Consider the following 23,246-nt stretch of genomic DNA (forward strand, 5'->3'; position numbering starts at 1 on the left):
TATTAAGGTTATACTTCTTCAACGACCGTCACGAAAAAATTACAGTTCAACAAATTAAAAAATAATAACAAAACTCATCAGATTATAAAAATTCGCACCACTCAAACCAAATTTTTACTAGTTAATATTATACTTACTCGTTTATCCATCATTATCAGATCTGCTGTTGTTGTCTCTTCTTATAAATGTGTATATGTCAGAGACAGATATATTTTTTGATATGTCAATTAATTATTATGTTGCTTACCTGAAGCCTCAAATTAGAGTGTTGTAAAGTTTATTTGACTCCTACAATTGATCACTAAGCAGTTTATTAAAAGAAATCGGTTCGGATGGAAAAAAGATGACACAAGAAAAGGATTGATGGAGGTAGCAAATGTTGCTTTTAAGAATATTAAATTTTAAGAGCGTTTCTGCAACAAAAAGGCAGGTCGTTCTTGACAAGATGCCAGTGTAGTGCTAGGGAGGTAATTTTTTTCAGTTTCTTAATGATATACATTTTTAAGCATATCATGCTTTATGTTGGTGATGAAAATTGTGGAAAAGCTGTATTTTCATTAAGAACTTAACGGAACTAACCAGAACTGAAAATTTCTGAGCAAATTCCCAAATTTGTGGATAATAAACGCCAGCTTTTTAACTTAACTTTTTGAACGTTTTAGTAGAATTGTTTTTCAAGAGGATTGTGATATTGCCCGGAACCATTGTGTTATTTTATTCATACATTCAACATTCACACATACTAAAGATGGAATCATAAATAATCGCAAGTCCTCACCTAGAGCTTCACAAATCGCTCGCTGAGCTCGCCATGATTACTAATCCCAACATCGCCTTTTCGACTGTAGCATACTAAGAGACAAGTTTAAATAAACTACTTTGCTTAAATTGCTCACAACAATAATTTATTTGCTTGCTCACGCATTGTAACCTTTGCAGTAAGTAGAGTCACGCAAGATGTCGGCACTAGTTACTAAAAGATAGTGATCGTAGTTGTGCCCCTCTTGATAGTTGAAGAACGTGTTTGTCACATTTTGAATAAAGATTAGGGCATGGAAAAGCTGCACTCAGATTAGACCAAAAACGTTTTAGAATGAAGGTTTCCATCGCTCTGTTATCGCAGTTTAGGCATAATAAATCCTAGCTTTGGCGTCGATTACTTACTATAGGTGAACCTTGGATACACCATTACCAAAAATATAGTTAAAACAAACTGCGAAGGGGGAACCGCCTCCGAAAACAGCAACACAGCAAGAAGTTTTTTCGGCTGGAAAAGCGATGGCGACTGTTTTTTGGGATAGCCATGGAGTTATCACCTTCAAAAAGGAAAAGCCGTTGCAGAAGCATACTTTTAGCATATTTTTACTTGACAAGCTGAGGACAGAAATTGCCGAAAAACGGCCACATTTGTAAAAAAATCTACGAATTAAGCGATTTCTTTTTGCTCCCTCATCTGAAAACTGCGCTCGGACAAAGATTTTCGTCGAATGAGGAGGCAATCACCCTCGTGCAGAGAAAAACCCTGGGTACTATTTGGACGGGTTAGCGAGATGGGAGCATGGCTGGGAGAAGTGTATAGCGTTCCAAGGAGACTATGTAAAAAAAAATTGAGAAAAATTTTTTGGTATTAAATTTCGTTACTTTTTTCTGATCTTGAATTTAACCTTAATTTAACCCTTAAATCACCAGCTCCAAGATTACCACATATTTTCTGTTTTTTACAATCATTTATCAATTTTTTTTCCAGACCTCTGACCCATACGTAATTGTAATTTGAACAAAGGAGTTAAACATTCTCCTCTTAATTTTTTGGGAAATTAGTTCATTCCATAACACTGGGTGTAATTGACACATAACAATTTTTCCTTTATTAATTTTGCTTCGTACGTCCACCTCATCTCTTCCGTCCGATGTTATAGTCACTTGTAAGTACTTATACTGGTTTGCATGTTTAATACTTCCCCACATCAGTGTGTAAATCTTTCTATATTTATTTCCTGGCTCCATATCTTGTATTCCTCTACAAGCTTTCTAAACATGTCAAATTCTATGAGAGAAAAGGTAGCTTCTACAGAAATGATGTATTGGAGAAAGTGCTGTAAAACCACATTAATGGACAAAATTAAAAATGACGCAATTTTGAACAGAATGAATGTAGAAAAGAGACTATTAGATACTATTGAAGAAAAACAACTAATGTGGTTTGGACATATGAGTCGAATGAGCGAAGACAGCATACCCAAGAAAATTTATGAGTGGAGGCCACCACAAAGAAGGAAAAGAGGCAGACCACGGAAAAGCTGGAAGGCAGGAATTGATGAAGTTATTCAAAAGGGAAGTCTCACAGAGGATATGTACAGCGATCCAGACGCGTGGAGGTTGGGATGCGGTAAAAGACCAAGGCTGTAGGGAAACCTCTTTTATATATATTTATCAAAATCAGATTCGCAAAGCATATATATCACTTGCTAGCGTTGGGTTTCCTACGCCGTCACTCCTGGTTTCGATAACTTGTCTCCGGCTCTTCGTATGCGGAACACTCAGTCAACGATGAGAAACCAAAATCAATTAGCATATTGCTTTTTCCCGAGATACATCTTGGTCGGCCCGCGTGTAGCTCAGCATACCGTTATCTCCCGAGTTACGGGAAAACGTACAGGATGTTTTAAATTTGTTTGGGAGAACGATCGCATGGTTCTTTGCGTAAATGCCGACGGAAAAGAGAGATTGAGTGATATCTTCGTGCGGGTAACATTCGACGAAGGAAACTGTCGCATTTGTTTGAGTTATGGCGGATTCACGAATACACCCGTTAACGTTAATTTATTTGGAGCAAAAACTTAAATGATTACTTAATGAACTTTACGAAAAAGACGCCCTACAGCATAAATAAAGGACATGAACGTTGACTTTTAAGTATAATTTTTGAAGTGATTTTTTGTCATAATGCCCGTATCAGATATTTTTATAATATATAAAATATAGCCCGTTCCTGCTTTTGTATGCAAATGTATTACCTAAAATATATATAATTATACCTATGAAAAGTCCTATAACGGGCCCATCAAAGTTAATATATCTTATTTAAATTTCTCGGATTATTTTATAGAATCAAGGGGTTTTTCTAAATTTTCCAAATTGAGCCTATTCTTTTTCTTTTGACAATTCAGTAACAGATAGATCTTTAGTTCCGTAACGGTAGTACTTTGGTATAGGAGCTGGTCTTTCAACCATCTTTATCAAATGGTCGGTGTAATTTCTGGTCTGCTTTTCGTATAAATCTTTAGTATGGCCGTAATTATAGAACTCAGACCGAGACAATGTAAATCAAGTATCGTAGATTATTAATATACATTACAAAAAGTGTGGGCTTCAAGATGGAGCCCTGAGGCACACAATGGTTGATAGGGACACTTTGCCAAACAGAATTATTGTCTGATAACAAGATTCGGAACATTTCATCTAATTTTACTAGTCAATTAAGAAGTGGTTAATTGTCGGTCAATTGACCGGCCAATTGCACAGTCCCAACATTAATAATACCACATGTTTCCATTAGCTACTATTTAATGGAATAAGTTATAACGGCATCTTCATACGACGACTTTTTAAATATTTGACTTGCCCGATAATATTATACAATCTATTAAAAATATCTCCATATAGTAAATATTTTTTGGTTAATATATAAGGTTTTTAATTTTTGTATTATTTTAAAACAAATCCCTTATTTATCCGATAATTGGCTTTAAAATAAATAAATAAAACAAACTCATTAATATTATTATTATTATTATTGCATGAAATTAGATCAAACATTTATTTTGAAAAATGTAAAAATAGCTTGTGAATTACCGCACAGGTTGAGAGGTATACATACATTTATTTATCTTCTAATTTCAATTACTTTGAACAAATTTATTATTATATTTATTATATTGGGCATAGTAGGCAATATTATTTTTGGAATTTTTTAATAAATAGTAAAGTATGTTATGATTAAACTCCCTTCGGGAGTTTAATAATAATGATATCTTGTGGCCCTATCCACATCTATAGTAGATGTAACACGCGATCCCACTGCATCACCGAATGGCAAACATTCCCGTTGAATAATTTGAAATTCATTCCTCCTGGATAAAGAATACGTTCGATCGTTGAACTACAGAAAATGTCAAGAATGATGTCGAACGTAGGCCGGATCGAAAATGTCGATCGATTTTTACGTTACAATTTACAAGACCACTCGAACGGATTTATCGATCGACAATTTCCGCGCGCGGAATTATAACGATAATCAAGTGGTCCGCGATCGGCGCCCCGTCCTCCCGTTTAAAACGTCTTCCGCACTTTGACGTTTCGCTCTTAACATGTCTGTGTCTATAGGAACGAATTGATCCGTAGACGTAGGCCGAACAACGGCCGGTCCGGCAGCAACGGTTTTAAATCGGCGAATCGGCGGACAGGTGACAACGTTTACGCCGTGATTTATAGTCCGCCTTCTGCCTCGTACGTTATTCCAGTTAATTGTTGGAATGTCGTGCGGGTAGGAAGGACGGCATTATCGCGATCCACCACGTTGCTTCCACCGGTCGTTCAATTAATCCGCAAGCGGCATTCAAATAATAGTAACTCTTTATTGAGAAATGAAAGATAATCTACAACTGAAAAAAACTACTTCAAATCTCAAAAGGTGTAGTCTTGCTTAACCTGAATAAAAACTGTTGCCAGATCGCGAAACTACCCGATCGAGCCACTGGTCAAAATCGAGCAAAATGCGAGTATTAAAGAGACGTTTGGATCAAAGATATTTTCGTACTAAAACAGCATTTTAGTAAATAGTGAGACATATTTTAATAGGAAAATAAATACAAACATAGGATATCAATGGCTCCCCTGATGACGGTTTATAGTTAGTCGTTTTAAAAATGGCAAAGCCAATTTTTAAAATTTATGATATTTTCTTCTATTTCATCGGGCTTTATTATAAATGTAAACATTTCCCCATGTTTCTTAAGATTTTGAAACCGACTTCATATTCACTTTTAATGACCGAAATCCAACTTTCTAACATATTTAGATTGCGTTCATCGATATTTTCTTTTGCATTCTCCCTTTTTAACAAGGGCAAAAAATTACATTTTTTAGTTTTTATGTCAGTTTCAAATAATATTAATTTTGAAGTAAAACTCTTACATTCCTAATACATTTTCATAATTGTGTTGTTATTTGCTTGGAGTCGTACGTTGAAATCATTGTAATGGATCATTATGTCTATTAATAACAAAAATCATAAAAACCGTTGTTTGTCATTGAGTTTGGAATCATTTTCACCGATTTCGTGAGGAAATCAAATCTATTAAAAACTTTTCTCCAAAAAAGCGTTAAAGCGCCTGCGTATTAATGCTGACCGTGCTATTATCATGTTTACAATCATACAACTAAACGATAACAGTGAACGGCCAAGTTAATTTTCCATTAGTTTTTCAAATCCAACAGTTTTTACTCTCATATTTGGAGTACCGTCAGTTGCTATGGAAAACAATTTAGTTTTTAAATCCCAATACTTGCCCATTTTTGAAATTTGTATACTCTTGTACGCATAGTTCTTCATTGACATTGGAACTATTTATTGATTCAAAGCTGATAGTTATTGCAAAACTACCAATATTATTTATGTCGGTACTTTCGTCAACTGCAATGCCAATCATGTCACAAGATTACAAATCATTTTTGACCTGTTCATCAATATTCTGGGCCATACTTCCAACGCGACCCTGGACTGTTCTAGCTGACAATGGTATTTATTTGATTCTCTCAATTTTTTTTTATTGCAAAAACTCGCCATCTGTAAGTGGTTTTCCGTTGGTACCAATGCTAAGAGCTGTAACAAAGCTGGCAGATGTGTGATTGTTGCTGGCAACAAAACTAAGAATTTATTTTGTTTTCCAAAATTTAATACACGTTTAGTATGTATTCAGATTTATCATCATTTGCCATTGCACTCACATCTTTATGTTTTGAAGAAGTGTTCAATATTATAAGTCTAGGCGGTAATTATATCTGTACATAAAGTCTATATCTTGTCACCATTTTCGACAAACTCATCTTGAAATAATCTCTTTTGCTTTTTGTATGTTCATGTTATTTTTTTAAATAATAATATTTATTTCACTAAATCACTAGGCCAATGTTATTGTGGTACAGTACTACACGTGCTATAACTGTAAGTGACACACAACTAAGATAATGTCTCGTGCGTTCAGGAATGATATGATTTGTTCGGACAGGGCCGCTACATTTCGCATACTATCAGCCGATTCCATATCCGGTCAGGATGATATTTTTATATGTTATACTGGATTCAAATTTTGTACGTTTACAAATTCTGGATAAAATATTTTTGGAAAAAAGAAAAAAATGTTTGTATATCTTATACTTTATTTTCGGAACTTGAAATTGCGGGTTATAGGTTGCCGACCCCTGGCCGAGAGAATCTTTCTTATTGATATATTTTTTTTAAGTCTGAAATTTGAAATGATTAATAGTCCCAACCACAAAGAGAAATGTGACAACTGAAGCTGACGCAAAAATCAATGGAATTCCAATAGGGAGCCTCGTAAATAGGTAGCTAGAGGCTGTTAATAATATACAACTAAATGCTTAACGTGCTTAAGTTCATGCATGCAAATGCAGGTAAAAAAGATGACCCGGCATTGAATCTAAGGAACAAAAGAGAGGAAAACTGAACGATTCGTCGGGTGCTATTTGATTTCGCTTCCGCCATTAGACAATACTTGTGCACTTTCCCGCGCTCGAAATATGAAAAAAATCCGCATAAACAGCTACGCCAACGCCCCACGGGTTACTTTTACGACCGCCGACCGTGACAATAACCTTTTCACGGTCTTTCCGAAATGGTAAGCTTTTAGCGCCTTATTACGTCGAGCTGAATGCGCGTTCACACACTCGCACATACACACATAATATGCTAAATGCATAGTGCAATAATGCAACATTGTACTATAAGTAAAGTGTTTCCTTCCTTTTTTTCCTGTGTTTAACGTTTACATCGGGCGTTCTACAGGAATATTTCAGTCCTCGTAGGTACTCCCTAAAAAGTATCGTTTTGTCACGTCGGCGTTTCGGAAGGGTTCTCCATCTTCAAATCGTTGCAGGCTCATTAAAATTAAGCATAACATATCTTCGTTCTCGTCCTTTTCCCGTAAAAGAAGAAATGTAGAATCAAGAGTAGCATTTTTAATATGTTGATAATCAGATCTATTCGGTTGTTACATTATTGTGATCCTATTTAAATAACATCATTGTTAAGACTTTGAACGACAGCAATATGGACATTTTCATCTTAACAAAAATAGTTATGAAACAAGAGCTTAACCAACATTACTACCAGTTTCTTCTTTAAAATACCCAATTATTATTACCACATGAGTTTCTTGTCCCACGGATTCGACATTTCCTTTATATACTACACGGATTCGGGAGCAATCGGAAGTTTACGAAGATTTTACCGCACGTCTTCAATTGTGACGTTTGTCAATTCTGATGAACATGTCAGTGAATGTATTCGTTTTGTTTTGCAAACATGTACCCAAAAATTAACGGTCGTAGAAAAAGTATAGTATACAACACATTTGGTAAACTTTTTAAGTCACAAGTGTTTAATAAAAAAAAAACAAAAAAATCAATTATATGGATTTTGCACGTTATAATCATTTTAATTTGGAAAAATAAGAATATTTCTAGGGTAGCCAAAAAATTGGCCGGTAAGGTAGTATTGATTTAGTATTCATTTCCTACGGAATTAGTATCGTAGTCATGAACTGATAAAAGATAGTATCTTTCTCTGTTTGATGTACTTTGCTTATGATGATTACTACACTCATTCAACTCAAATACTGAATGCATTGCTTTTATAGTGCAGAAATTGAACTCTTAAGGTTTTACCATCAGAGATCAATATACACGTAATTTTTGTAGCTGCTTTAGAAAATGTGAACAATTAGTAAATAGATCTATTTTGAGGCTATTCCCTTTTCAACGAATATTTAAACAATCTTTAAAGAAAGGACAGAATTGGAATATGTGAAATTTATTAATTTAGTTCGGCTAAACAAATACGCCACCAAAAATTTAATGAATTGAAATAGTGCCATATTTCATACATTTCAAGATCTTCGTCAGTCTCATGGCGTTATGGTGATGGTTATATCAGATTACAGTAGTTTTGTTTTTTTTGTTCTTCTACTATCCAATCTAGAAATACAGAATCTTAGAGCATATTTTGACCGAAACAATTTAATTTTACTTACCAGTATATAGAAAACGAAAAAAGAAATTATACGCGGTTACGGCGTAGGTTACATTCAATGCAGTTTGCCGCTTATCCAGGGAAAATTACATTCCTCTTGTTTAGTTCTAATAACTAACTGGTAGTAATGTTGGTTAAGGTCTTGTTTCATAACTATTTTTGTTAAGATGAAAATGTCCATATTGCTGTCGTTTAAAGTCTTAACAATGATGTTATTTAAATAGGAAATAGTTTATTTGACACGAGCGGAGCTAGTGTTTAATAAACTAGCGAGTGAAAAAATTTACCGAACGTGTTGCATACTATACTTTTTCTACGACCGTTAGTTTTCGGGTACATTTTTGCAAAATACGAATACGTTCACTGACCAGACTGTCAGAATTGACAAACGTCAAAATTCAAGGCGTGGGAAATATCTCCGAAACATTCCGATTGCTCCCAAACCCGTGCGGTAAAATCCCGGAAATGTCCGAAGTGGCTCGGATTCGTGAGAAACGAAACTGACGTGGTAAAGCGACGCTTCCCGCATGCTAGATCGGTGCGTAATTAGGTATTTTACAGACGGGAGTAGAAAAAAAAATCTGTTAATTTTGGTGTGGAGTAGAGTGGGCATTGTTTTCCATAAAATCCTTATGAGGGTGTTGCTGTGTCGATCAGTACAGAAAAGACTGTGTTCTTAATATGCTATATATCAGTACACATACACAAAAAGGAAAATACAACAGAGGTCGCCACGCATCTTATATTTTCATGGTGCCGCTCAGTTTTTCTACTCACAGTGTTGCCACACATATTATGTAAAATATAAATCTAACGCACACTTAATAAAGGTATAAAAAGGTATAAATTTTTACCCAGGACAGCTCTTGATGTAATGAGTTACTTTAAGTGATGCTTGGAATGCACAACCCCAAATTAAATTAGCCATTATAATTTATATTATGGGTAGAAAGACTCTGTAGCGGAAACGTTATTAAAAAATTTCACCTATTTTTTTTCCTAATTCCTAAAAGGGTCTTAGATCGTTCCGGAGGATGTTTATATAAGTGCGCAACAGCAACAGTGAAAAAGGCTCTACAATGCTCCCAGCATATCGCAATAGTTATTTAACTATTTTTCCTTTATAAATAACAGATTTTGACGACAGAGGCGCGGTCTCTGATAAGTGGATCGTCGGTGTCACGAAATCGCCGGCTGTCGCCGATGAATTATTCAGATTTTTTAAAATCGCACGATCAAAATTGCATTATTCAGGAGTAGCGCGGGACTGTAAAAGCGCCGGTGGCGCCCGCTGCCCCACTTTAAATTTCTTTTGTTTCCGCTTAACGAGATCGGAGTTTTAAGTCAACTGATCTGGCAATTCTATTGCTGTTGGCAATCGAGATTGAATATTAACTAAAATTTTTTTTTCACATCACATCCGCAAAATAAACATCTTTTTTTTTTTCTTTTCTTAGTTGACCCTAAAACATTATATCGGGTTAGTAAAAATTACCGGAACGCTTAAATATTTTCAAAACTGCCAAAGCTGGAACAATAAAATTCAATACCTGGAGGTTTTCTGAGGTAAGAATTTTTGTATTAAAAGTGGTAAATCTGAAAATAATGCTCTTAGCGTTTTTGAATTGTGCATGTTCCTCCGAGGTATTGAATTTTATCGTTTCAGTTTTGGCAGTTTTCAAAATATACTATACTAAATAGAAAATCGGTTAATAGAATAATAATTATCATTATTTTTATAATTATCGTTTTTCACTATTTGTTTACGTTAGGATTGGTTTCTCTGTTGTGAAAGCAAAAGCTACAGAGGTTAGTCAAGGCACAAAATTTGATATTAAATACCACTAAAGGCGTGTCGAATTAAGGTAATGCATTCAGAATGAAAATCATGTTATAACATTCTAATAACAAACATGACAAATTCATTCTAATATTATATATACATATATATGGCTATTAAATCATTTATTTAAATATTAATTTACGAGTATCTGTCTCATCTCATTAGTTATTAAATTGTTGGTAAAATATTTTGTACGTATAAAGTATTGTGGGATATCAATTTGTTTCAGAAAATCTTGAGCCAATCCGTGGTGAGCGTCCATTTGGAGGTTAGACCGAAATATCTAGTGCCAGACACCAACTGCTTCATAGACCACTTGGACAGTATACAAACCATCGCTCAATCGCACACTTATACGGTGATGGTACCGATTATTGGTGAGTAATGTTGTTATTACATTCTATGCATATAATATTATTATAGTTTTCGATGTCGGTGGGGCGTCAGTTGGTTTTAGCATTTGCAGGTTTACAAGTTTCACTATACGTTAGCGTTGTGGAATTGGGTGGTCAATTTTTCTTGTGTCAATTGACCGAAATAATTTTAAAAATATCATGAAATTTATATTTATTTCTATTTATTTATATCGTTATAATATATTATAATAGATTAGACTCTGCAATGTTAAGATGTCCTTTAAAACATTTTTTAACTAGCCAGTTAAGAAACGGTCAATTACCACGTTTTGAAAGAAAGGGAAGAGAACCAAGTTCACAAACTGTTTCGAATAATGCTATTTAAAAAAAGCTACGAGCACCTTTCAAACAAGCCAAACTTAAAACCAATTTATTAACCAAAACTATCCAAAATTTATTTTTAAAAGTATTTGTAATCTTCCAAAAAAATCTCTGCTACCTTTCTGATTGCTAAAATTCGGGCATAATCTATATATATTATTTAATTAATTTTTTACGTTAAAATTTTCGGTTTTTCTGGAACATTTCTAGAACAAAAAGCTCCCAAGCCTCCTTGCAGCGAGTGTTGTAGATTGGAGAGTAAGTGTTTGGAAATCTATGAATTTTTGTTTACAACAGTGTCTAAAGTCCAGATCAAATCGGTAGTGGAACAGGAATCGCGTTTTTGTTTTTTGAAATTGCAATGTTATTTATTTATAATCTAAACCATCGGTACCAACGTTTGGTGAGTGGCAATAGACGATTACTTTTGGAATCGCTTCGCATTTAGTCGATTAATAGATTTCTAGGTGAATAAATAGCATGTAGGTACGGAAGATAGAAAACCATAATCGAATTCTATGTGACAGGCGGTCCCACTGCTGGATTGATTGTGGCGTGTCGGTAGAGAACAAATAAGATGGATCCCAAGATATCTATCGTTTACCGCGTTATCCGTTTGAGGATCGACGGCTCCCTGGTAGCCATTTGCCCCGTAGACGAACGATATTGACAAGATAATTCTATAATATTCATTGTACGATGATTGGCTTTAATGTAGACATCGGTTACGGTCTATTGGGACCGATCACGTGTAATTTGTTGAGTGGCTCCTCGTTATTTTTAGCCGTGTAAATTTGTCTCGAGCCTCGGGTGGTGGAGTTCAGGAAACTTATTCGACTCAGCACATTAACGTCTACAAATTGAACCAGTTCTGAGGTATAACTAATCGAGATAGATTATTAACACAGGCACAAAAATATGTTGCGGATTAGCGCTAAATTCGTCAAGTTCTTCCGTCAAATAATATATATGCATGTGCTGCAAGTAGGAAAATGGAATATGCACAATTTTTCTATTTTTTAACCCCTAGAAACGAACTTAAATGTTCTTGAGTTTTCAGGTATTCAAATTGAATTAAACAATGCAATGAATAATGGTTAACTTTTTTTTTACAATAAGGACAAGCGGACCTCAGTTTTTTCCTTGAGTGTCCGTAAATGATTGTACAGTGGTCCCATCGATTTCCCTAATCTTTTCGTAAATTCTACCTTACTGTTTCATGAGGCCCAAAATTCTTTGATTGTCTAAATATTTCATATATTTTTTTTTAACGTTTTGTGTTTTATCAAAATTGGTTATTGCAATTTAATTGTTTTTAAATTTTTATTGTAGTAAATGTCATTGTTGATTGTGGAAGCATGTTTCTGGAGTAAAAGTATAATCTCGATCGGTAGAACTACTAACGGAAAATTGCGATGCAAAAGGCATCCGAATTTTGGTCCTTTCAAAAGTATTGTGTTAATTCTATAATTATAATTATATATATGTATATTTAATCTGCTCTTATTTTACACATTTTTTACAGAGCAATAAGCAGTTTTCATATTTGACTTAAATTTTATTAGACATTTTAATTTGGAATCGAAATATAAAGTCGAAGAATACACAAATTATAAATCGAAGATAAATCAGAATTTACACTAAAATTGAATGGTTGCAAAAGTATTCTTATAATTTATAACTGGTTATGGATTATGAAAAAAATAAATGTCCGCCATCATATTTGTTGTTAACTTGGTTTCTTTCCGTTCTCATAATTTAAAAGAAAAAAATATTTCAAGGAATACTCCAAGAACATTTGGAAGGTTGGTAATCTTAGTATATTATCTTAGTATATATCTTAGCATATTTTTATTATTATTATTATAATTCTGGACCAACTACAAAAATAATACCAAAACTAAAATTCTCTCAATAGTTTCTACTTTCAATTTCAAGAAGACGTTCCCTCTGTAGCTTTTCGTGAGGCAGTCGAATCAGTGATTTATGGCCATCACATCGTCAGATGTCAAATATACTGTAATACTATCTTGATGAAAAAACACCTGAAATATTTTCAGGAACAGATCTTTCAATTACGAATTTGAAATATGTTATTTTCGCCACTTTGATGAACACATTTTTGGATATACATTTTAAGTATTTAAAGAAGTTAGATAGCAAACGTCTTTTGAAATTTGAAAAGAGCAAATAGAGAATCTGTTTGGAGTGATATTCGTTTTTTTTTTTTGAGAAGAGTTATTACAGGTAAAATTTGTGGTCGTATAATATATCGTAATTTGTAAAGAAGTTTGACCCGCTTGACCGATGCGAAGACAATTTTCTTCAGCCGTCAGCGATGGAAATCATCATCATAAATTTTGCCGCCTCGATTTCGCACGGCGGCAACACAAAACGTCCAATTGCCGGGCAATGACAATAATGGCGCAGGGGATGCGTAGACCGGTGATTAAAGTCGATGCGCGATTTACATAATCATTATTTGCACGCAGCCAACTGCCATGCGCCCGCTTCAAGTCCAAGTTTTATCTTTGCGCTGCGAAGAATTCAGTTCGGGAATTGTCTAATGTTCAGATTTTATTTATTTATTTGAACAGGGTGGCCCGTTTAAGAGGGGCCTATACCTTATCTCGAAAGCTATTTATTTTCCTAATCGTCACTTTTTTAGGTACAGGGTGGTAAAACAAAGTTACATTTTTTTAAATAGAACACCCTACATTTTATTGCATTTTTGGATAGTCCTTTCAAAGAGAAACTCAACTATATATATGAGTATGGGTCTGTGATGCACCGTTTCGCTTGCTTATTAACTTTTTCCCATCTGTTATTTTTACGAAAATAATGCTTTTATTTAGGCAATGATCAAATTTAAAATATTTTCATGTCGCCACGTTTCGCAAAATGATACTTTTCTCAGTTTTCTTAAATGAGACAACCTGTATATTATTTTATTTTCAGATAGCCACTTTAATAGCAATTTCAATAATATAACATAGTACGGGTCTCTGACTTACCGTTTTGGCTTAACTGACCAATGAAATTAAAAACTGTGTATAAGGTTTGAATTATTAAGATCTGCAACTGGGAATTAGCTGCTTATCACTTGTTCACAACCGTTTTAGAGCATTGTTAAGAAGTCATATTAAAAACAGAAAATTAACAATGTTGCCAAATTTCGCAAATTACTTATTTCTACGTGAAATGATTTCGAAAAATTAACACTAAGTACTAATGCATATTACTTTTAAAATTTATCCTCAAAAAACACAAACAGGTAGAAAAATAAAAATACTTATTGGTTCGAAAATATCACCTTAAAACTGAACCTTGACTCAACATTTAACCATTATTAACATTAAGCCATTACGACTGGCAGTTCAGCTAAACTACTTGGTGTGGTCATTGATAAGCAAAAAACTTGAACATTTTTTTTTAATTTCTTTAATGCATTTGTTTAAAAACTCTAAATTTAATATTTAAGCTGCAATAAATAATTCAAGTTGTTACAGCCGGCTATTCTTTTTAAACGACACTAAAACCGCGGGAATGATCGCGACGTCATACCGCTGCTATACGATCGATACGGCGATATGTTATACTGTATTCTCATGTTATTTTTGGCTAGTGTAAAGGTGTGTTTGTATTTAATCTACGCCAGTTTGTATTTGTGCTTAGTGCGCTTTATATGTTAATAATGGAAGCAACACAAAAACAATAATACAAATCGTGACATCGGCAGCAACTGTGATCATTATCTGCTATTTAAAAGATTACTTATAATCGTAATTGTTATATAACCTTCTGAGTTTCAATGTAAGCTCCTTAGATGACAAGTATCATTGTCAGTATCATTACAGTTCGATATATGATTCAGATTGAAATATGCAAGACGAATGATCGTCTGTCAGAGTGATGACCAACATTCAATGACATGATATTCAAATAAGTAGATTTCAAATTATGACTTGTTGTTGCGAAAATGTAACTTTAGAAATATTTACATTACATATTAATTTCGTTTATACGAATTACGGTTCAGGGTCTTACTTTCCACTAATACACTGAAATTTCACTTTTTATGCCTTATGTACCTGAATAAAGGATCCGTAATTATTTCTTATCCATCAAGCTAAAATTACTCTAATTAGCTGATAGCACTAATAGGGAGGTTGTCGAAAGTAGTTTTGGGGCTGGTCAATTGACCACTTCCTAATTAACTAGTCAAATTCGATCAAAATGTTTTAAATAATATCTTGCAACTGTAGAGTATTATCTATCGTTGTGTAATCATAATATTTATTTTATAATAAATGCGTTAGTGATGTAAAATTTACCTATAACCCCCTTAACCCTCAAATACGATACTTCGTGATTCGGGGAATCTCAATAAAAATATTCATTCCATTTAGTTCTGAGAACGACGCGACGTCGACGTAATGCACAGTATAAATAAGTATAAATAGATAAATGTAAATTACTGGTCAATTGACACAAAAAAAATTGACCGGTCAATTCCACAACGCTAGCGGAGAGTGCGTTTTGCTGTTGCCTGTTGGTTGTATTACGTTTTATTATGACTAAAAAATATTTATGCATGATATAATGACCTATGTAATGACTACCTGGATATCCTGGATATAAATAATTATATCGAATTTTTCTGATTTAAGTTGGACACTTTTAATACAGATGTACCAAATTAAGTGCGTAAAAATTATTTCTCAATACATCATAAAACCTTTGTTTTTTTATGGAGCACGTTGTATATTTTTAATTCTAGTGTTTGCAAAGTTACTATGCAATATTTTAACAGGTTGGACAAAATGAAAATCACATTTGATGCTTCAAAAAATAAATAATTTACGTAACTATGTTAAATGTGGACTTATATTTAAAATGATAACTATTAGAAAATGGCATTCACGCATTTAGGTAAATTGTATTTGTTAGAATTTTAGTGGTAGTTTGTTAAGTTGTGTGCAGGAAAACTTACAGAACTGTTTTACTTGTCTTGTCATATACATTTTATAATAAGTGAGTAGTGTTTTTCTCTTGTTTTTATTTTTTTTGTTTTTTTATTATTTTTTTATATATCCAAATTTTTGGTGCGAAATGTTAATTAAATTTCCTATAATAAAAATGGAAAACATTTCACGATAATTATTTTTCAATAATTTTCGTGAAATGTTAGAACAAAATGTTATTTTTCTTGAAATTCGTCAATCTTTGACCTCGACCATCTTTGAAATCGTTCGATTTATCAAAAAAGCATAAGAGACCATTTTTGTAGAGCGTTCAATTTCCTATTTAATATAATTTAAGATAATCTGCCCATTCATATTAAGACCTCATACGTGGTAAGTACTTTCTGGAGGTAACTAGCAACTAGTTATTGTGCGTCAGATCTACAAAAAAATTTTTTTGACCCTCCTTAATATATACTGTATACTTAAGCAGTACTTATTGTTATAGGTCTGTTTAGAAAAGTAAAGACCCTTGTTAGAGCAATAGATCCTAGTATCCTTATAATTTATTTCTCTTTCGATTGCAGTTCTCAGCGAGTTGGAAGGTCTAAGCAAAGGCGGAGTAGCGGCACCGAGTCATGTAAACTTCAGAGTCGCCCTCAACCCCGAACACGTTCGCCGGGTCGCCCAGTCGGCCCGTGCCGCCTTAGAATTTTTCAAAAAGCGCCACGCGTCAGTTAAGTGCGTCACGACGCGCGGCACCGTTCTGCCATCTACAACATTTTCCGCCGAAGACGACACCTCCTTGGACGGATCCTTAACTAATGACGACAAAATATTGACCACGTGTTTGGGGTTGTGCAAGGGGCATCACCACCAAGAGGGAGAAGATGAACTAGCCAATGGTAATGCTTATATAGATAGCGATTCATGCCGAGTGTCCAATAAAATATTCTGGAGAACTGACTAAAGGAGCCTTTCCAAATATGGAATTGGCTCTAATCGATGCCATTTCTCGCACCTTCTTCTCTATGCCCCTTTTTGCCAATCTTCGTCCTCTAATCCTCTCTTTTCCATGTTACTTTTTGTTTGCGATTTGAGTTGTCTTCTGCACTTTCGTCTATGTTGTTTTTCTAGACCAACGACTGTGTCTTTTTGTCGTTTCTCGTTTTGACCCCATTGTCACATCTAGTTTATCTACTGCTGATTTTCTGTCATTGATGCGAGATTTGATCATCTGAAAGAGATGATCAGAAACAGTCTTGCTTAACTTTTATGCTCACTTCCATTTAAGTTACTGTTGCCGAGCACATCATAACGTTGCTGTGTCATATGTTTATAACTTTATTTGGTTATTTATTTATAAATAAGTCCTTCCTACAGACAGACGCAGCTGTCCAATAAAAGGAAAGCACAAAATGTCACAAAAAAAGATACTTTGTCAGCCAAATCTAATTAGGAACTAATTACAGCTTTTAAAGACTTCAAAGTTCAGAGCAAATGCTTCAAGGTCCGGAAACGCGTTCTCTATCTTGTCATAAGTACGGGTACATCTGATAATTGGAGAATTAGAAGAGTAGTCTGAATGATATCTAGATATAGCGAACGTTTGTCTGTTTCGAAGAATGTAGGGATTACTATTACAGTATGTTTCTTCCAACACGAAAGGATATTCGATCAAATTGTTTCCAACTTTATAGATCAAAATTTGTTTCCAAAGACTGCGTACAATAGAAATTATGATTTTCACCATAACTAAAAAAATGTCTCTGTCTATTAATTCTATAATTTATAGCATTTACAAGTTTTCGTTGTACGTTAAAATACATTGGAGTCCAGACTGACGTAGTATATTCCAACACAGGTTTGACAGGACCAAAAACGTGTTAAAGATTTTTTTATTATTAAACCCATGAGAATCCAATGTAATACCCAGGTCATTTACAGAATTCGGAACGTTCAGTTTGAAGTTACCTAGGTAGAGATTACTTTTAATTTGCAGTTGTGGGTTAGTTAAGTTTGTGACTTTTTTCTACTTGCCATCGGTATATTTCTAAAATGTACATTATTACCTATTAGAGCCTGTATACTGTATATATTTGGAAAAGTTCACTTTATTAGTCCAGCAGATTTTTCAACGGGACACTAACCGTGATGCAGAGTTCTCAGAGACTTGGAAGAGTCAGTTTTTTTAATTTATTAATAATACATTTAATTATTAGTTAAAGTGTTTGTGAGATTAATTGGAAAAGTCCGACAATCTTAATGTTTCAAATTGCTGAACACTACCTATTTGATGAAATTGTTCCTATTTTTTTTTGTCAATACTCTAGGCGAACCCAGACACATTGTCAGAGAAGTAGTGCTGCTGACGGAGGACCGTAACCTGCGCGTGAAAGCGTACGCCCGTGACGTACCGGTTAGGGAATTGCCTGATTTTATGCAGTGGGCGGGCCTGGGATGAACCTAACGATATCAGACCTAGTTTGTTCAGCGATCTGTCTCTTTTGAAGAAAACTATCGGGAAGCTTGGAACTGGGTAAGTCTTCATACACGCTTTTATGTTGGTACAGAAGTAGTTTTCCAAATGGCGCTTAGCGGCTGTAAATCATTCTCAAATTCTCAAATCAAATCAATACGGTAATAAATACCAAGAATTAAGCAATTATCATTATCACCATAATTTTAGTGTATTTGGTGTATCTAAACGAGACTTGGTATAGATAAATGGTATTAAGAAAGAAGAGTTTTCGGATATTCTTCACTTTTGCGGTACTCACGCTAAGTACATTTGTCATTTGTTTATTTTCGACGTACTTTTTTACAGCCACTTTTAATATCGAATCTAGGCTGCCATTATCAGACGAAAACTAATCTAAACCACTCAGATAATGCAAGAAAATTAAGTAGAGGTATTACGCGATACGAAGAGCTTCTTAAGTGCGATTGGATTAAAAATCGGCCCATAAATTAAATATTGCCTAGTAAAATACCGCCTAGTAATTTATTTACATTGATCGAAGAATTTTATTTAATCTGTAAATGTATAAATATACGAAAAATATGGTCATTTTTATACCAACTATCGATACCAAATCTGACAAACTAAATATAACGGTAATATATACGTTAACGCCGATTATTAAGGCCCGATTCGTGAATATAACTTTGAATTAACAAACCTACATTGCAGTTAAATAACTTGCTCAGAAACACGTTTCTCACTACTATTTTTTTTAGATTAGTAGTATATAAAAATCTTAGCTGAATATTTTGTTGAGCTCGCAGTTTGCTCCATTTTGATTGGTTTTTCGGTGTACCTCCCTTATTTATAAAGCTCACGTGCTGTTGCTTTCCTGATCCAAGGTTGTTTTTTTTTTAAATGAAAGGAGACACAAACAAAAATGTCATAGCAATTTTGAACTTTTAGATACACGGTATTTTTTTTGCATTTGCATTTTTGGACACCCTCGGTTTTGCTTTAAATTATGGAACAAACTAACTAAAACTGTTCGGAACAGAAATACGTAGAATTCAGCGTAGTCGGTTTCTTTCCGAATCTTAAATTTTGATATATATGTTATAAATTTACTATCGATATATGTGCCAGATAACAACTATTTTCCTAAATACTTCAGTTGTGACATTTCGTAATTATAATTTTAATTTCTTCGGTCTTTCCTTCTCTTCTTTCTGCAATAGCCATATTAAGCCAAAATATAACAGTTATGAAAAGTTGGACCTAATAGGGATGTATGTGAATGTCCATTTAATATTGCACACATTTTGGCAGTTGTATGTAATTTAAGTGAAAAAGTCTATCTTTTCAACTCATAAAAAATTTTTCTGAGATGTCTGTTTTGTATTTGAAATAGCTCCTATTTATATATTTATGAAAATTATTTCGTTGTGGCATCTATTATTTCATAAAAAGTCAGCCTTGGATCAAAAGTCCTAACTCGCTAGCTTTACTCCGTAAAGCCATCAAAAAATGGGACACAAACGTTTGAATTAATTTAGGGTGAAAAGACATCAAGCGAAAATTAGAATTGGTCTTTCGTTTCTAGAAAATTTTTCATAACAGTTTCACACCTTTTCAAATGTGTGCCGTTACGTTGTCCATAGTTAAGGTCGAAAATTAATCAAACGATTTTCGCAGGGTTTCAGTTGAATACTGTGAATATAGAACGACACCGACGAGTTTACAAAATGGGTTCATACTTGGGCAAGCAGCGTCGTCAACCATTGACGGTCCGCTTTATTTGCAATTTATCACATTTTTTAATTATATATTTTTATTAATTTTACATTTCGGGTTGTGATTGCCATTCCTTGAAACCCGTTTAGTAGTTTATTCGTTTATTTAAGAATTGTACAAAAATAATAATATTGTGTGTTATAAAGCGATGCGTAAAGTTTTAAAAATTAACTCGGATCAATTAATATAATTATTACTGTGTTCTTATTTTTAACTTGACTATTTAGGCGTGTAATTCATGACTGAAAACGTTTTGAAAAAAAAATTAGAAAATTGTAGGGTAGCTAATACGTTTACTAACCGTCATTTGTCGAAGTTTTTGTAATATTTTGAAAAAAAGTCACGTGTCAGATTCACTCGTTCATCAAGGAATGTTTACAAGTTAAATGAGTGTGCTTAAATTCACCGATAAATAGTATTCGGAACTAAATTTGCTGTTATGTGACTGTTTTATACACAAAATAAAACACATCGCGATAACGATTAACCAGAATTGTTATTTTTGAGACTTTACGTTCACCACCAGTGCCGTGCCGTGCCATTTTAATAATATGTCGCAATTTTATCTTATTATACACCACGCAGTAGTTGAGCCGAGGGTCGTGGGTTGGCCCGTAACGGTTAAAATATCAAAAAATTTCCCCTTGGCTCCCACATTGTTTCGCCATTTTCCTACTATCGATAAGTTTTATTTTTTAGCGTTTTATTAGGTTTACAAATGTACTTATTTTATGGCGCCTTTTTTTTAAGTGTAGATCCATCAGTTTTTCGACAAAGGATTTGTTTTATATAAAATAGTTATTTAGTTTGATTCCACTTAGAATTTATTAGGATTAGACTATGATTCAAGTGCAACCTTTTTGCTCAGGAAGTCTTAACGAATAAAGAGATGTTACACAGATATTTTTTTTCTTTCTTATTCCCTTCGGATACCGAGTTCTTTATGTACATATTGAAAGAATTGTGATTTGAAAAAACAAAAATGTATTGCCTTCGAAAAAAATTTTTTCACTACGTCCAAGTCACTAATTTTAAAGTGAATATAAATATTTTTATCAGGTGCATGACGTAAACTGTCTCAGAAAATTGTGTTGCACTGGGCCACACTTTAGAAGGAAATTACTACTAAAAGCGGAAAAAATTAAAATTAAAAAAAAGTTAAGTATATGATGTTTCCAACAAATCTTTTTTTTTTCAAACCTCTAGCTGAACTTTTAAATTTTAAATGTAGGTAAGTAAGGGGTGTTTTTTTTTTCGATGTATAGAACTTTAAGTTGCAATAAAACAACGATGGATTATTCGATTGACATGAATTTTATTTATCCGAAAGATAATCTTGCAGCATTACATTTTAAATATGATTTCTGGCATATGACCGCCACGGCTGGCGCGGATGTAGTTCAACCCGGACGTCCAATTTTCGATGACTTTCCAACATTTGTGGCCGTATATCGGCAATAACACGGCGAATGTTGTCTTTCAAATGGTCAAGCGTTTGTGGCTTATCCGCATAGACCAATGACTTTACATAGCCCCACAATATCTTGGAGGCCAATTCACAAGTCCAAAACGTGAAATTAGGCGGTCACCAAACGCGTCTTTCAATAAATCTATTGTGACACGAGCTGTGTAACATGTTGCGCCGTCTTGTTCAAACCACATCTCCAGGACATCATAGTTATTCAAGTCAGGAATAAAAGAGTTAGTAATCATAGCTCTATATCGATCACCATTGACTGTAACGTTCTGGTCATCATCGTTTTTGAAGAAGTACGGACCAATGATTCCACCAGCCCATAAAGCGCACCCAACAGTCAGTTTTTCTGGATGTAACGGTGTTTCGACATACACTTGAGGATTAGCTTCGCTCCAAATGCGGCAGTTTTGTTTGTTGACGTAGCCATTCAACCAGAAGTGCGCTTCATCGCTAAACAAAATTCGCTTATGAAAATCGGGAAGAACGGCAATCTCGTTTTGGGCCCATTCGACGAATCTACGCCTTACTTGATGATCGTTTGGCTTCAATTCTTGCACGAGTTGGATTTTGTAAGCACGTAAACCAAGATGCTTCCGCAAAATCTTACATAAAGTGATGGACACAGATCCAATTCCTGCGCTCGATGGCGGATGGACTCATTCGGGTCTTCCTCAATGCTACGCTCTACAGCAGCAACAACTTCTTCTGTCTCTGGGGATGCGAGTTATCAATAAGAGCAAACGTGGTGCGAAAACGTTCCATGGTTAATCGAATTAATTGCTCTGATGGACGATTTTGTCGACGATAAAATGGACGTAGTGCGCGATACGTATTCCGCACAGAACCATTATTTTCGAAATAAAATTGCACTATTTGCAAGCGTTGAGTAAGGCGTGAGTCTATTCATGATGAATTGCCAAACCAAACTGAGAATAAATCATTTGACAGCTGTTAAATCGGTCGCCATCGTGAGCAGTAATGCCAACTTAAAGTTCTATACATCGAAATAAAACACCCATTATATATTATTCAAGTAAAAGTTGGGCGTGTTTATAAAGTTCATTAATTTTTGTAAAGCGATTCTGAAACGTACTTACTAGTAACTGACCAATTTAAATTATAAAGAGTGAGAACGCTAAGCTCGAGTACCGAGTTCAAAATATTTAAATGCGGCAATTAACTTCTTGACAAATGGTGGCCGTTTATAACATACGAAGTTAAGTCAAGGAATTTTAACGGCCTAATAATGCAAATCATATATGGATTATGTACGAATTAAAAATTTTCCCAAACTGTTTCAGGGTTTAGTGTCGGTTGATTTATTTGTTGATTAAGGCTTATTGGAAAATATTGGAAATATCGTTTGTTAGACCTAAGACGAATACATAATGCAACCTTTTGCGAAAATCCGTTTAAGATGCATTTAACGACCAAAGCTACGTAAGTAACATAAGAACTTTAAGGAATTTTAGGCAACTTAAAACATCATTCTGCTTTTTAATTTGTTTTTTGTGTTGTCTAGTCTGTCTAGTGTTTATGCTTAGTTGTTAAGAAACTAATCTTTACATGTTGAACTACCAGCGATATTGATGAACAAAAATATCTTACCAGATATTGTTGAAAAATAATGTTGCT

At 34.1% G+C, this 23,246-nt stretch overlaps 1 protein-coding gene across 3 annotated transcripts in view; it reads left to right on the forward strand.

The window, feature by feature from the left end:
- Window positions 1-21,026, forward strand: part of LOC132703350 (telomerase-binding protein EST1A) — an 82,614-nt gene extending 61,588 nt beyond the window's left edge. For all 3 annotated transcript variants that reach the window (XM_060672544.1, XM_060672543.1, XM_060672545.1), the window contains 4 exons: window positions 10,405-10,552; window positions 16,464-16,781; window positions 18,210-18,415; window positions 20,036-21,026. In XM_060672544.1, coding sequence (XP_060528527.1) covers window positions 10,405-10,552; window positions 16,464-16,781; window positions 18,210-18,340 — 597 coding nt within the window. In that variant the 3' untranslated portion in view covers window positions 18,341-18,415; window positions 20,036-21,026. The remainder of the gene's footprint in view (window positions 1-10,404; window positions 10,553-16,463; window positions 16,782-18,209; window positions 18,416-20,035) is intronic.
- The last annotated feature ends 2,220 nt before the right edge of the window (window positions 21,027-23,246 follow it).

Source organism: Cylas formicarius, unplaced genomic scaffold (assembly GCF_029955315.1).
Source record: "Cylas formicarius isolate icCylForm1 unplaced genomic scaffold, icCylForm1.1 PGA_scaffold_6__28_contigs__length_40554024, whole genome shotgun sequence".
In the NCBI taxonomy this organism is placed as follows: Eukaryota; Metazoa; Arthropoda; class Insecta; order Coleoptera; family Brentidae; genus Cylas; species Cylas formicarius.